This window comes from Hemitrygon akajei, chromosome 1, assembly GCF_048418815.1.
Source record: "Hemitrygon akajei chromosome 1, sHemAka1.3, whole genome shotgun sequence".
Classification (NCBI taxonomy): domain Eukaryota; kingdom Metazoa; phylum Chordata; class Chondrichthyes; order Myliobatiformes; family Dasyatidae; genus Hemitrygon; species Hemitrygon akajei.
Window position 1 is genome coordinate 221,187,745 of NC_133124.1, and position 15,679 is coordinate 221,203,423.

At 48.9% G+C, this 15,679-nt stretch overlaps 1 protein-coding gene across 1 annotated transcript in view; it reads left to right on the forward strand.

Annotated features, from left to right (window-relative positions):
• Nucleotides 1–15,679, forward strand: part of LOC140736117 (adhesion G protein-coupled receptor A2-like) — a 73,811-nt gene that overhangs the window by 35,458 nt on the left and 22,674 nt on the right. The window contains exons 6-12 of the mRNA XM_073061911.1: nt 573–722; nt 2,584–2,745; nt 7,378–7,569; nt 8,502–8,709; nt 10,582–10,790; nt 13,170–13,297; nt 15,202–15,325. Coding sequence (XP_072918012.1) covers nt 573–722; nt 2,584–2,745; nt 7,378–7,569; nt 8,502–8,709; nt 10,582–10,790; nt 13,170–13,297; nt 15,202–15,325 — 1,173 coding nt within the window. The remainder of the gene's footprint in view (nt 1–572; nt 723–2,583; nt 2,746–7,377; nt 7,570–8,501; nt 8,710–10,581; nt 10,791–13,169; nt 13,298–15,201; nt 15,326–15,679) is intronic.

A 15,679-nucleotide genomic window follows, 5' to 3' on the forward strand; every position in this document is an offset into this window, starting at 1 on the left:
ACCAGGTTCAGGAACAGTTATTACCCTACAACCATCAGGTCCCACACCACCAGGTTCAGGAACAGTTATTACCCCTCAACCATCAGGTCCCACACCACCAGGTTCAGGAACAGTTATTACCCCTCAACCATCAGGACCCACACCACCAGGTTCAGGAACAACCATCACTGAACATTCCTGGACTGTTTCAAAGACTCTGCAGTTTGATGCTTAATATTCTGTGTGTTACTCACTGATCTGTTGTCATTTGCGTGATTGTTTGATGTTTTCTTTGAATGGGTTCCATGGTGCTTTTGTCTGTGGGAGAACAAATCCCAGGGTTGTGTACTGCATACATTCATTGATAATAAAGGTACTTTGAAATCCTTGACCTTTTGAATCTTTAAAAGTCTACAAGAAAATACAGTAAGATGTACATACTTTGATAATAAATTTTCTTTGAACTTTGAATGTTGAACTGGTTTAGTAGCAAATCTGTGAGCCTTTCTCATGCACGTTGAGAGATGAGAGGTTGTTGGTCCCAGTGATTTTTGTCTCACTCTTTCCTTCCCCCTCCTGCTATCTCTCGACAGATACCCATCAATAACACCAATGCTCTCCCACTTGCTCGCAAATTGCTTGCCTACACCGCTGAGGCCACCAACTTCCTGGACATGATGGATGTGATTTACGTCACTCAGATGATCGAGAAGTTCATCAGATGGACGGAAGAGATCCACGATGTAATGTATCCGAAGTAGCCACCTAACTTTTCATTTTGGGGCTTTGTACTCTTCTCTCGTACACCTCCCAATGTTTGTCCGCCAGGAACTTGCAACGGCTCTTCCTCCAAGGCGAAGGTGGAAAGCTTGCATGTACTGTGGAGGCCAGGAGAAGGCTCGCTGGTAAAGGTTCTATCAGATCCCTCTTTGGTGTAGGGTGCAATCCACTTCACTGGGAAATCTGGGACCTCTTAATCTTCTCTGAGATCGGCCTTTTGGCTAGCGTAATGGTTTGCACAATGTTTCACAGTGCCAGCGATCCAGGTTCAATTCCCAACACTGCCTGTAAGGAGTTTGTACTTTCTCCCTGTGACCACGTGGGTTTCCTCCCACAGTCCAAGGTTGGTAGATTAATTGGTCATTGTAAATTGCCCCCGATTAGGCTCGGGATAAATTGGGGGATTGCTGGGCAGTCTATTCCATGCTGTATGTCAATAAATAAATAAATAAAACCCTTAGATTGATACCCCTACAGAGCCTCCATTTTCCTATCATCCATGTGCCTATCTAAGAGGTTCTTAACTGTCCCTGCAGGGGCTCCCAACCTGGTGTCCAGTGAATTCTTGCTTACTGGTATTGGTCCATGGCATAAGAAAGGTTGGGAACCCCTGCCCTGGTGTATCTGCCTCTACCACCACTCCTGGAGGCGAGTTCCACACACCACACCTCTCTCTGTGTAAAGAACTTACCTCTGACATCCCCCCCCCCCCACCATACTTCCCTCCAATCACTTTGAAACAATGCCCCTGGTGTTGGCTATTTCCAACCCAAGAACAAGTCCCTGGCTGCCCACTTGATCTCTGCCTCTTCAACACCTCTATCCTCTTTCTTAAACTTCTAGTGGGTGGGGATTTATGAGCAAATGGAAACTGTTCCCCTTCAAACAGAGAGTATTTGGAGGCAGATCCAGTTAGCTTGGCATTGTCAACTGGTTCCCTGTGGCACTGTGAAAAAGATTTGGTTTGTCTGGATCGATGAATCTTCCTCATCTCTCCAACGCAATCCAGGCTTACAGTTCGATTAGACTGCAGGTACAAAGGATCTGACGGCCTTCTCTCTCCTCTCTCCCTGCCCTCTGTGTTTCATTCATTCTCTCTCTCTCTCTTTCATACACGTTCACACACTATCATTTTCTTTCTCACTGACACACACACTCTCACTCTCTCACTCTCTGATACTCTCACTCTCACCGTTTCTCTTTCTCCCATTAACACTCTTTACTCTTCCTCTCACTTCTGCCTCTCTCTCTCAACCTCTTCCCCTCGTCTCCTTTCATTCCTACCCTTCGAACCTTTCTGTCTCCTCTTCCCACCTCTCTGCCATTCCCGAGCCTCTCTCAGTCATTGTCAGAATCTTTTCAACCCACTCACCCTCCCAACCTTTTCATCCTCCTCGATCCCCTCCCCTCCCCTCTTCAACTCTCTCCCATCGTCACCTGGCACCCACCCCCACAATCTCTGTCACACTGCTCCTCCACACTCTGTTCATCTCCTTTTTTCCCTTTTCACACTCTTTATTTCCCTCTCTTACCACTGTTCCCTACCACTTAGGCTGCATGCTTCCATGTCCTCTCCCTACCCCGCTCCTTCTCTGCCACATTTGCCTCTCCCTGTCAAATCCTGGTGGGGTGTGTAAGGGGTTCGTTTGGATGCTTCTGCTTGTTGTATACAGGCTGTTTGTTCTGCTGAACATGGTGGACACGCTATGTGGTGCTGGAATCGGCGGAGAAACTCGCGAGCTGTCCGTGCACGCCCTCAGACTGCGCTCACCTGTGTTGGTTTCCCTGTCTGTGTGATAATTCTCCCTTGCCCTTCACCTTCAGCTCGGGGATGTGATCGTGGAAGTGGCCAGTAACATGATGCTGGTGAATGAGCAGGTGCTGAGGTTGGCACAGGAGGAAAGCGGAGCATGTACGCGGATTGTCTGGGCTGTGGAGCGCATCGCTAACCTCACTTTAACGTTCAATTCACAGACCATCAGCAAGGTCAGTTTTCCTGCCTCTAAACCCCCTGATCTCAGGAGTGCGACCCCTGAACCTGGGAATGCTGCCCCAATCCCAGGAATATGACCCCTGAAACCAGCACGTGATCCCCTGATCCAGGAACACAATCTCTGACCCAGGAACACGACCCCTGATCCCTGGAATGCTATCTCTTATTCTGGAAACATGATCCTTGACCCTGGTTCATGACCTCTGATCCCAAGAACCTTCCCTCTGATCTGGGAGCATGGTCCTTGATCCTGGGAATACATATCCTTCCTTCTGGAATATGACCACTGATCTTGGAAACAATATGGTTGTTCCTGGGACTGACTGGCAGACCCTTGGTGAAGCACAGCATGATCCACACTCTCACTCTTTCTCCCCTAGTGCCATGGACATCACACTCCGCCCCAGAGGTGTCGGTGTGACCCAGACACCTGGAGGATGAGGAGAAGGAACAGGGAGGAGTTGTTGAAATCAGGCCCAATGACTTGACCCACAGACAGTGGAATGGGTCAGCAGAGGCTGGATACAGGAGCGTGTTAGAGAGGAGGGGAAATCAGTGAGGGCAGTGGAAGTGAGAGAAAGGGTTTAGTGAGGCTGTGGATAGGAGATTGATTAGGAGAGGCAGAGGGTTCAGCATGAGGCATCTTTACCAGCGAAGCAGCTGGGGCAGAAGTGATAGGGTTTAGTGAGGGGTAGTGTTTAGTGGTGTGCATGGTTCCATGTTGGGTGGGGTTTAGTGGGTGTGATTCCATGTTGGGTGGGGTTTAGTGGGTGTGATTCCATGTTGGATGGGGGGGTTCAGTGGGTGTGGTTCCATGTTGGGTGGGGTTTAGTGGGTGTGATTCCACATTGGGTGGGGTTTAGTGGGTGTGGTTCCGTGTTGGGTGGGGTTTGGGTGGGTGTGGTTCCATGTTGGGTGGGGGACCGTGTTGGGTGTGGTTCCGTGGTGGGTGGGGTTCCACGTTGGGTTGGGTTCGAGTGGGTGTGGTTCCACATTGGGTGGGGTTCGGGTGGGTTTGGTTCCACATTGGGTTGGGTTCGAGTGGGTGTGGTTCCACATTGGGTGGGGTTCAGGTGGGTTTGGTTCCACATTGGTTGGGGTTCGGGTGGGTTTGGTTCCACATTGGGTGGGGTTCAGGTGGGTGTGGTTCCACATTGTGTGGGGTTCGGGTGGGTTTGGTTCCACATTGGGTGGGGTTCAGGTGAGTGTGGTTCCGTGTTGGGTGGGATTTAGTGGGTGTGGTTCCACATTGGCTGGGGTTCAGGTGGGTGTGGTTCCACATTGGGTGGGGTCCAGGTGAGTGTGGTTCCGTGTTGGGTGGGATTTAGTGGGTGTGGTTCCACATTGGGTGGGGTTCGGGTGGGTTTGGTTCCACGTTGGGTGGGGTTCAGGTGGGTGTGGTTCCACATTGGGTGTGGTTCCTTGTTGGGTGGGGTCCAGGTGGGTGTGGTTCCATGTTGGGTGGGGTACCGTGTTGGGTGTGGTTCCGTGGTGGGTGGGGTTCCACGTTGGGTTGGGTTCGAGTGGGTGTGGTTCCACATTGGGTGGGATTTAGTGGGTGTGGTTCCACGTTGGGTTGGGTTCGAGTGGGTTTGGTTCCACGTTGGGTGGGGTTCGAGTGGGTGTGGTTCCACGTTGGGTGGGGTTCGAGTGGGTGTGGTTCCACGTTGGGTGTGGTTCAGGTGGGTGTAGTTCCACGTTGGGTGTGGTTCCGTGTTGGGTGGGGTCCGGGTGGGTGTGGTTCCGTGTAGGGTGGGATTCAGTGGGGGCAGTATTTATTGATGTTGCGGGTTTAATGATGGGTGGAATTTCAGTGAAGGATGCAGTGAATGGGGTTCATTGAAGTGGGGAGGGTCTATTGGACAGGAGTAGTTTAAATTTCAATATTAATTTTCTGGGTGAAGGTTGATGAGGACTGGAAGAGCACATCTGTGCTTAAACCTTCAAATTGTTTAAGCCTTGAGAACTGGACAGGAAGTAGTAGATCCAGACACCCATGTGGTTAGAGAGGAGATTAACGCAATAGAAAGGAAGGACATTAGCCTGGAGGATGTGGAATCGATATGGGTAGAGCTGCATAACACTAAGGGGCAGAAAACGCTGGTGGGAGTTGTGTACAGGCCACCTAACAGTAGTAGTGAGGTTGGGGATGGCATTAAACAGGAAATTAGAAATGCGTGCAATAAAGGAACAGTAGTTATAATGGGTGACTTCAATCTACATACAGATTGGGTGAACCAAATTGGTAAGGGTGCTGAGGAAGAGGATTTCTTGGAATGTATGTGGGATGGTTTTCTGAACCAACATGTCCAGGAACCAGCTAGAGAGCAGGCCATTCTAGATTGAGTATTGAGCAATGAGGAAGGGTTAGTTAGCAATCTTGTCGTGCGAGGCCCCTTGGGTAAGAGTGACCATAATATGGTGGAATTCTTCATTAAGATGGAGAGTGACATAGTTAACTCAGAAACAAAGGTTCTGAACTTAAAGAATGGTAACTTTGAAGGTATGAGACGTGAATTAGCTAAGATAGACTGGCAAATGATACTTAAAGGGTTGACGGTGGATATTCAATGGCAAGCATTTAAAGATCGCATGGATGAACTACAACAATTATTCATCCCAGTTTGGCAAAAGAATAAACCAGGGAAGGTAGTGCACCCGTGGCTGACAAGGGAAATTAGGGATAGTATCAAGTCCAAAGAAGAAACATATAAATTAGCAAAAAAAAGCGGCACACCTGAGGACTGGGAGAAATTCAGAGACCAGCAGAGGAGGACAAAGGGCTTAATTAGGAAAGGGAAAAAAGATTATGAGAGAAAGCTGGCAGGGAACATAAAAACTAACTGTAAATGCTTTTATAGATACGTGAAAAGAAAAAGATTGGTCAAGACAAATGTAGGTCCTTTACAGTCAGAAACAGGTGAATTGATCATAGGGAACAAAGACATGGCAGACAAATTGAATAACTACTTTGGTTCTGTCTTCACTAAGGAGGACATAAATAATCTTCCGGAAATAGTAAGGGACCGAGGGTCTAGTGAGATGGAGGAACTGAGGGAAATACATGTTAGTAGGGAAGTGGTGTTAAGTAAATTGAAGGGATTAAAGGCAGATAAATCCCCAGGACCAGATGGTCTGCATCCCAGAGTGCTTAAGGAAGTAGCCCAAGAAATAGTGGATGCATTAGTGATCATTTTTCAAAACTCCTTAGATTCTGGATTAGTTCCTGAGGATTGGAGGGTGGCTAATGTAACCCCACTTTTTAAAAAAGGAGTGAGAGAGAAACTGGGGAATTATAGACCGGTTAGTCTGACATCAGTGGTGGGGAAAATGCTAGAGTCGGTTATCAAAGATGTGATAACAGCACATTTGGAAAGAGGTGAAATTATCGGACAAAGTCAGCATGGATTTGTGAAAGGAAAATCATGTCTGACGAATCTTATAGAATTTTTTGAAGATGCAACTAGTAGAGTGGATAGGGGAGAGCCAGTGGATGTGGTATATTTAGATTTTCAAAAGGCTTTTGACAAGGTCCCACACAGGAGATTAGTGTGCAAACTTAAAGCACACGGTATTGGGGGTTTTGTATTGATGTGGATAGAGAATTGGTTGGCAGACAGGAAGCAAAGAGTGGGAGTAAACGGGACCTTTTCAGAATGGCAGGCAGTGACTAGCGGGGTACCGCAAGGCTCAGTGCTGGGACCCCAGTTGTTTACAATATATATTAATGATTTAGACGAGGGAATTAAATGCAGCATCTCCAAGTTTGCGGATGACACGAAGCTGGGCGGCGGTGTTGGCTGTGAGAAGGATGCTAAGAGGATGCAGGGTGACTTGGGTAGGTTAGGTGAGTGGGTTAATTCATGGCAGATGCAATTTAATGTGGATAAATGTGAGGTTATCCACATTAGGTTCACCAGATTGATTCCTGGGATGGCAGGACTTTCATATGAAGAAAGACTGGATCGACTAGGCTTATACTCACTGGAATTTAGAAGATTGAGGGGGGATCTTGTGGAAACATATAAAATTCTAAAGGGATTGGACAGGCTAGATGCAGGAAGATTGTTTCCGATGTTGGGGAAGTCCAGAACGAGGGGTCACAGTTTAAGGATAAAGGGGAAGCCTTTTAGGACCGAGATGAGGAAAAACTTCTTCACACAGAGAGTGGTGAATCTGTGGAATTCTCTGCCACAGGAAACAGTTGAGGCTAGTTCATTGGTTATATTTAAGAGGAAGTTAGATATGGCCCTTGTGGCTAAAGGGATCGGGGGTATGGAGAGAAAGCAGGTACAGGGTTTTGAGTTGGATGATCAGCCATGATCATACTGAATGGTGGTGCAGGCTCGAAGGGCCGAATGGCCTACTCCTGCGCCTATTTTCTGTGTTTCTATGTGAGTTCAACACCCTGGGAACCCTTGTCCCACCACCCTTGGGCTGCCAACACACAGGGGTCCCTGTCCCACTTGCCCCCTCTACAGGTAGAACCCCAGGGACCTTGCCCCTCTGGTTCCCTCTGCTGACCCCCTCCCCATCCTGTGTTTACCCACCAGTGACCTCCCCCCCGCCCATCCGGCCCTGCCCGTGCCTGGTGCCACCACTCATGCTACGCTCTCTGTCCGCAGGTATCCGCAAACATTGCACTGGAGGCATTCCTGGTGAAGCCAGCCAGCTACAGCGGCCTCAGCTGCACTGCATTCCAGCGCAGACTGGTAGTGAGCAGCCTCGAGGGACAGGCGCGAGGCGTCCCTCACCCCCTCCAGTTCCGGTGCAGCACTGGTAGCATCAACAGCTCCCTGAGGCACTTCCCTGTCAAGGTGACTCGATGGGACTGGGTGTAGAGTTAGGATCAGACTCGGAGCGGGTGTGGAACTGGTCAAGGACAGATATGATGTAGATGAGATTCACAACGATACCACTGAGATGGTAGGGCTTGAGTTACGAGGAGAGACCGGATAGTCTGGGACTGTTTTCTCTGAAGGAAACTGAAGGGTGACCTGATAAAGGTTTACAAAGCCTTCAGGGGTGTAGATAAGGTGGATGGTCACAGTCTTTATCCCATTGTTTGTTCACTTGTTCATTATGTGCCTTGTCACATGACATGGGTGATCATGGTCTTTCCATGACCATGATTGTTCTTGGCAAATTTTTCTATAGAAGTGTTTTGCCATTGCCTTCTTCTGGGCAGTGTCTTTACTAGATGGGTGACCCCGGCCATTATCAATACTCTCAGAGATTGTCTGCCTGGTGTCAGTGATCACATAACCAGGACTTGTGATCTGCACCGGCTGCTCATACCACCATCCACCACCTGATCCCATGGCTTCACATGACCCTGATCGGGTGCTAAACAGGTGCTACGCCTTGCCCAAGGGTGACCTGCAGGCTAGTGGAGGGAAGGAGTGCCTTACACCTCCTTTGGTAGAGATGTATCTCCTCTCCCCCCAACCCATTTCCCTTTTTGTATTTGTGTCTAAAACTAGAGGACAGAGATTTACGATGAGAGGGGAAAGATTTAAAGGGGATCTGTGGGGTAAGTTTTCCACACAGAGGGAGGAGGCTATATGGAATAAAGTGGTACAACATTTGGACCGATACGTGGATAGGAGAGGTTTAGAAGGATCTGGGCCAAACGCTGGGAGATGGGGCGAGATCGGGTAAATCTAATGTCAGCAATGGTGAGTTTGGCTGAAGGGGTTGTTGCCCTGCTTAGTAACCCTGTGACCTGCTGCCTCTCTCCATCTCGCAGAACAGCATTGCTCTGGCCTCTGTCCAGCTGCCGCCCGCTCTCTTTGCTCACTCCTCCTCGTCTCCAAGCCACAAGAATTCCAGCTGCTGGCTGCAGTTTGTGGCTTTCCGCAACGGCAAACTATTCCCCAGCACGGGCAACTCTTCCAACCTCGCGGATCATGGAAAAGAAAGGAGCCCATCAACGCCTGTCATCTTCGCTGGCACAGGTGAGTGGATTCGAGGACACCTAGTACAGGTGTGTGGATTCGGGGACACCTAGTACAGGTGTGTGGATTCGGGGACACCTAGTACAGGTGAGTGGGTTCAGGGGACACCTAGTACAGGTGAGTGGATTCGGGGACACCTAGTACAGGTGAGTGGATTCGGGGACACCTAGTACAGGTGAGTGGGTTCGAGGGCACCTAGTACAGGTGAGTGGATTCGGGGGACACCTAGTACAGGTGAGTGGATTCGGGGGACACCTAGTACAGGTGAGTGGATTCGGGGGACACCTAGTACAGGTGAGTGGATTCGGGGGACACCTAGTACAGGTGAGTGGATTCGGGGACACCTAGTACAGGTGAGTGGATTCGGGGGACACCTAGTACAGGTGAGTGGGTTCGGGGGACACCTAGTACAGGTGAGTGGGTTCGGGGGACACCTAGTACAGGTGAGTGGGTTCGGGGGACACCTAGTACAGGTGAGTGGATTCGGGGGACACCTAGTACAGGTGAGTGGATTCGGGGGACACCTAGTACAGGTGAGTGGATTCGGGGGACACCTAGTACAGGTGAGTGGATTCGAGGGACACCTAGTACAGGTGAGTGGATTCAGGGACACCTAGTACAGGTGAGTGGATTCGAGGGACACCTAGTACAGGTGTGTGGATTCGGGGACACCTAGTACAGGTGTGTGGATTCGGGGACACCTAGTACAGGTGAGTGGATTCGAGGGACACCTAGTACAGGTGAGAGGGTTCAGGGGACACCTTGTACAGGTGAGAGGGTTCAGAGAACACTTGGTACAGGTGAGTGGATTTGGGGGACTTGTGGGCACTTGGGTTGAGGTCAAAGTCAAAGTAAATTTATTATCAAACTGCATGCAGTACTCTGCAAACAACTTTGGCGGATATATACAGTCAGTGTGCCTAAGACTTCTGTACAGTGCTGTATTTGTCAATGTGGAGCGGAGAGCGAGTTTGTAAATCTAACAAAAGCGAAGGATGTTGGGAATGGCAAGGGTGCAGTGCCACAGGAAGGGTGTGGGACAGGTGGCAGCGAAGGAGTGCCAGTGCAGACACCAGGCAAGGTCATTTGATTCCGAGCAATTGGTTTATTGATCATTACAGAATGTCTCTCTGATGCTTCCCACTCCCTCTCCTCTCCCTTTCCCTTCCCCATTCCCTGCCTCCATCCCACTCTCGATCCACAATAGAGACCCAGATCAGAATCAGGTTTATCATCTCTCACATCTATCATGACATTTGTTTTTTTTATGGCAGCAGTATAGTGCAATACATAAAGTTACTACAATACTCTGCTGAAGTCTTAGGCACCCTAGCTGTATATATGACTTTGGCACAGTACTGTACGTCACACCATATGCTACCCTGAGATTCATTTTCTTGCAGGCATTCACAGCAAAATAAAGAAATACAGTAGAATATATGAGAAACCATACATACCTCTGCCATTCCTGTTGAAAACTGAGATCAAACCCACATCCGTAGTTTCGTCTGGCAGCTCGTTCCATGCTCTCACCTCCCTTCGATTATGTTATTATATAAATAGTATAGAGATTGTCGAGCCCTTGTGAGGGAGTTTGTTGGTTGTGGAATCAGTTCAGAGTTGAGATTAGTGAAGTTGTCTGCACCGATTCAGGAGTCTAATGGTTGAAGGGTAATAACTGTTCCTGAACCTGCTGGTGTGGGGCAATGGCTTCAGTATCTTCTTTCTGAGAAGGGAACATAGTCTGGATAGTGGGGGTCTTTGAAGATGGATGCTGGTTTCCTGTGCAGTGCTCCTTTCAGTGTGGGCAGCAAGGGTGCAAGTGCGTGTGCTTTGATTCCTGTTTCCTTCCTGCTCTTCCGTGCTATACAGGTGGCTGTGGCGTGGGCGCGCTCACCGATCCCCTCCTGGTGTCTCTGCGTCACTGGCAGCCGGGAGAGGACCAGGTCGCGGCCCACTGGAACTTCGACCTCCTGGGTGGCCTTGGCGGCTGGCAGGCTGCGGGATGCCAGATCGCCCACACCAATGGCAACGTCAGCACGCTGTGGTGCCGGCAGTTCAGTAACGTGGCCGTGCTGAAGGTGAGAATGTGCCAGGATTCTACGTAGAGGGGTGGGGGGAAGCGGGAGGCAGCAGGCTGGGACAGGACTCTGGCCACCAAGCCTTCCAAGTGGCTGCTTGGAGAGTTTCCCATCCAGCCTCTTGGTGTGGGAATCCAGCCCATTAATAGACACAAGCCTCCCCGGGCTACCCTTTATACTTCAACTTCTGACTCCCATTCTAACACGTTTGTCCACGGCTCCTCTTCTGTCACGACGAGGCCAAACTCAGACTGGAGGAGCAACACCTCGTAACCGTGAACAACAAATTCTCTAACTTCTGGTAATTACCCTTCTCCCCTTCTCTCTCTTTCCATTCCCCACCTGGTCCCCTCTCACCCCTTCTCTTCTCCTCACCTGCCTATCACCTCCGTCTGGTTCCCCTCCTCCTCCCTTTTCTCCCATGGTCCACTGTCCTCTCATATCCGATTCCTCCTTTTTCAGTCCTTTACCTTTTCTGCCCTTCCCTTTCTCACTTCATCCTCCCTCGCCACCCACCCACCCACCTTCCCCCCCACCTCATCTCACTTATCACCTGCCAGCTTCTCACTTCATCCTCCCTCCCTCCCCACCCACCTTCCCCCCCACCTCATCTCACTTATCACCTGCCAGCTTCTCACTTCATCCTCCCTTCCCACCCACCCACCTTCCCCCTCACCTCATCTCACTTATCACCTGCCAGCTTCTCACTTCATCCTCCCTTCCCACCCACCCACCTTCCCCCTCACCTCATCTCACTTATCACCTGCCAGCTTCTCACTTCATCCTCCCTTCCCACCCACCCACCTTCCCCCTCACCTCATCTCACTTATCACCTGCCAGCTTCTCACTTCATCCTCCCTCCCTCCCCACCCACCTTCCCCCCCACCTCATCTCACTTATCACCTGCCAGCTTCTCACTTCATCCTCCCTTCCCACCCACCCACCTTCCCCCTCACCTCATCTCACTTATCACCTGCCAGCTTCTCACTTCATCCTCCCTTCCCACCCACCCACCTTCCCCCTCACCTCATCTCACTTATCACCTGCCAGCTTGTATTCCTCCCGCTCACACCACTTTATTCTGGCTTCTGCCCCCCCGCCCTTTCTTCCAGTCCAGATGAATGGTGTCGGCCTGAAACACTGACTCTCCATAGATGCTGCCTGGCCTGGCGTGTTGTGTGTGTTGCTCTGGATTTCCAATCTCCTGCATTTATCGTTCACCCATCACCTGGTGTCCATTTGCCTACTCACTGCTGCTGATTCTAAAATCCTCACCTTTGGTTGCTCCACTCCTGCTAATAAGGCAAGCTCTTGTCCACCGCCAGCACTCTCCTGCCTCACATCTTCATCTCTGGTGCTGTCGGTCTGGAGTCTGCACGTTCTTTCTTTCGCAGTGTGGGTTTCCCCTTGGTGCTTTGGCCTTCCCCCACGTGCCAGTAGGTTGGTTGGCCTCTGTGAATTGCCCTCAGTGTGTGGATGAATCAGGCAGCTGATGGGAACAGGTGAGGCAGTGGGACTGATGAGATTGCTCTGAGAGCTGACATGGACTCCACAGGCAGAATGGCATTCTTCAACTTCATGAGAAAATACACTCAGTGTTCACCTTATTAGGTAGAGGAGTGGTCATGGTGTGGCCTTCTGCTGCTGTGGCCCATCCTCTTCAAAGTTCGACGTGTTGTGCGTTCAGAGATGCTCTTCTGCACACCGCTGTTGTAACACATGGTTACTTGAGTTATTATCCCCTTCCTGTCAGCTTGAACTAGTCTGGCCATTCTCCTCTGACCTCTCTCATTAACCAGGCATTTTAACCCACAGAACAATCACTCATGGATGGGTTTTGTTTTTCGCACAATTCTCTGTAAACTCTAGAGATGGTTGTGTTTGAAAATCAATTTCTGAGCTGCTCAAACCAGGAAGGCAGTGTTTGCAGCCACATTCAAAGCAACAGGGCATTGTCCCCACGTGCCTGTACCAACAATTATTCCATGGCCAAAGTCCCTTATATCACAAGTTTTCTCCATTCTGATGTTTGGTCTGAACAACAAATGAACAGCTTGACTCTGCCTGCTTGCTTCTATGCATTGAGCTGCTGGTACATGATTGGCTGGTTAGGTATTTGCAGGATTACAGGTGTACCCAATAAAGTGGCCACTGAGCGTGTAAGAGGCCTGTGAGACTATTGGAAGCATTAATGTAGGAAGGAGACTGAGATTGTCACAGATCAGCCAAATTCTCAATGAATGATGCAACAGGCTGGAGTGACCAAGTGGCCGAGTCCTTGTTCCACGTTCCCATATCCGTGTCTGAGGAATGTGTTTGGAAAAGTGCAGCTGAATGTTGTATCAGGTTTGTCACTCTCTCACTCTGTCTCTTTTGCAGAGGATAGGCAACCAGTCTGTTCCAGTCCACGAGAGCATACCGATTCTTCACCCGGTCATCTACACCTGCACCGTGTTCCTCTTCCTCTGCCTCGTCACCGCCATCGTTGCCTACATCCTGAGGCACAAGTAAGTCACCCATCCCAGCTCTGCTGAATTGCTGCCGTCCAGAGAGATAGGGCAGGCAGTGTTTGTAGCCACCAGGGCATTGTCCCCAAGTGGGCTGCTGTGTCTCTGTATGAACATGCTTCCGCTCGGCCATTTATACTCAGCTTTACTCGGGGTACTGCTTGATATCGATCACTCAATTCAAATACTGTATGTTAGTGGTTAGGCTTAGTATAGGGAACTCGAGAGTTAATACCAGGTTTATTATCACTGACGTGTCGTGAGATTTATTGTTTTGTGGCAGCAGTACTGTGCACTACATTAACAATTTACCATAAATTATAAGGTATCTTATTGTAATTTATATATATATATATAATATTTTTATAGATTTATATATATAAATAAATAGTACAGAAAGTGAGCCAAAAATAGAAGTAGTGTTCATGCATTCAATGTCCATTCACAAATGCGATGGTAGAGGGGAAGAAGCTGTTCCTAAAACACTAAGGCTCCTGTACCTCCTCCTTGATGGTAGTAATGAGAAGAGGTCATGTCCTGAGTGATGGGGTCTTCAATGATGGATGTTGCCTTTTTGAGACATTGTCTTTTGAAGGTGACTTTGGTGCTGGGGAGGCTAATGCCCATGATGGAGATGGCGTACTTTGCAACCCTCTGCAGCTTTTTCCAATCCTGTGCAGTGGCCCCTCTACACGAGATAGTGATGCAGCCAGTTCAAATGCTCCGCACAGTACGTCTGTTGCAGTTTGCTGGAGTCTTTGATGGCAAACAGATCTCCTCAAACTCTTATTGAAATGTGGCCTCTGGCTTGCCTTTGTGTGTTTTCCGTAATTCAGCAACAATGTTTATCGTGATTTTGATAGATAGATAGATAGATACTTTATTCATCCCCATGGGGAAATTCAACATTTTTTCCAATGTCCCATACACTCGTTGTAGCAAAACTAATTACATACAATACTTAACTCAGTAAAAATATGATATGCATCTAAATCACTCTCTCCAAAAGCATTAATAATAGCTTTTAAAAAGTTCTTAAGTAGTTTACTTAAATACATTAAATACAATCAACCCCGGCACTTTAACATATCTTACTCCTGGCGGTAGAATTGTAAAGCCTAATGGCATTGGGGAGTATTGACCTCTTCATCCTGTTTGAGGAGCATTGCATCGATAGCAATAGAGACTTATGGCCTCCACCTCAAACCACTTCCATCTCTGCCCCCCCCCCCCACCCGCCACCCACCTTATCACAGACCCTTGACCGCTCTCTCTGCCATGTTCTACATTGGGTCCACAACAAGTGACTGTCGTTTGGTGAGACTAGAACTAGAGGTCATGGGTTAAGAGTGAAAGGTGAAATATTTAAGGGGAACATGAGGAGAACTTCACTGAGAGGGTGGTGAGAGTGTGGAACAAGCTGCCAGTGGAAGTGGTGGATGCAAGTTCTATTTGAACTTATTTAGATAGTTACATGGATGGGAGGGGTATGGAGAGCTATGGTCTGGGTGAGGGTCAGTGGGAATAACAGTTCTCCCCTTGACTGGGAATAACATGACTCCCCATGGGTGCTCTAGTTTCCTCCCACATTCCAACGATGTAACAGTTAGGGTTAGTAAGTTGCCAGAAGCGTGATGACATTTACAGGCGACCCTGTAAAAACACAATGATGCAAACAATGCATTTCACTGTCTTTTTTGATGTACATATGACAAATAAAGCTAATCTTTATCTTTAAAAGGAGGGTCAGACATGATCGTGCTGAGTATTGGACCAGGCTCGTGGGGCTGAATGATCTGCTACTGTTCAATCATTCCATGGTATTCCAAGGATTTCACAGTAGTGGGGTACAATGTGTCTGTGTGCACTGTTTAATTAATCTCCTCCTCCTCCGGCTCTTTTAGCACAATCCGGATCTCGAGGAAGAGCTGGCACATGTTACTAAACCTCTGGTTCCACATCTCCATGACCTGTGCTGTGTTCAGTGGTGGTATCAACCGTAAAGAGTATGTTCTGCTCTGCCAAGTGGTGAGTGTCAAACCTGCCTGGTGTTTGTCTTTTCCCGAGTTCAGCGGTTCCTGTCATGTGTGGAGCAAAGATAAGTTCAGGGTATTTGTGGTGAACTACATATACCTGTCTGGACTGCTCCTGTGGCTCCTCCCACAGACCCCTGTATAAAGGCGATTGAGGCCTGAGCCCAACCTCATTCTCCAGGATGTAGTGTTGTTCATTCTTCCAGTCAATAAAAGCCGATACCTCGCTTCTTACGTCTCAGAGTGAGTTATTGATGGCGCATCAGTATTTTACTATGGTACATGAGATGGTGAGCTTCAATTATTGAATAAGCAGGGGATCACTTTGTTCGAAGCTTAGCTGTGGTTC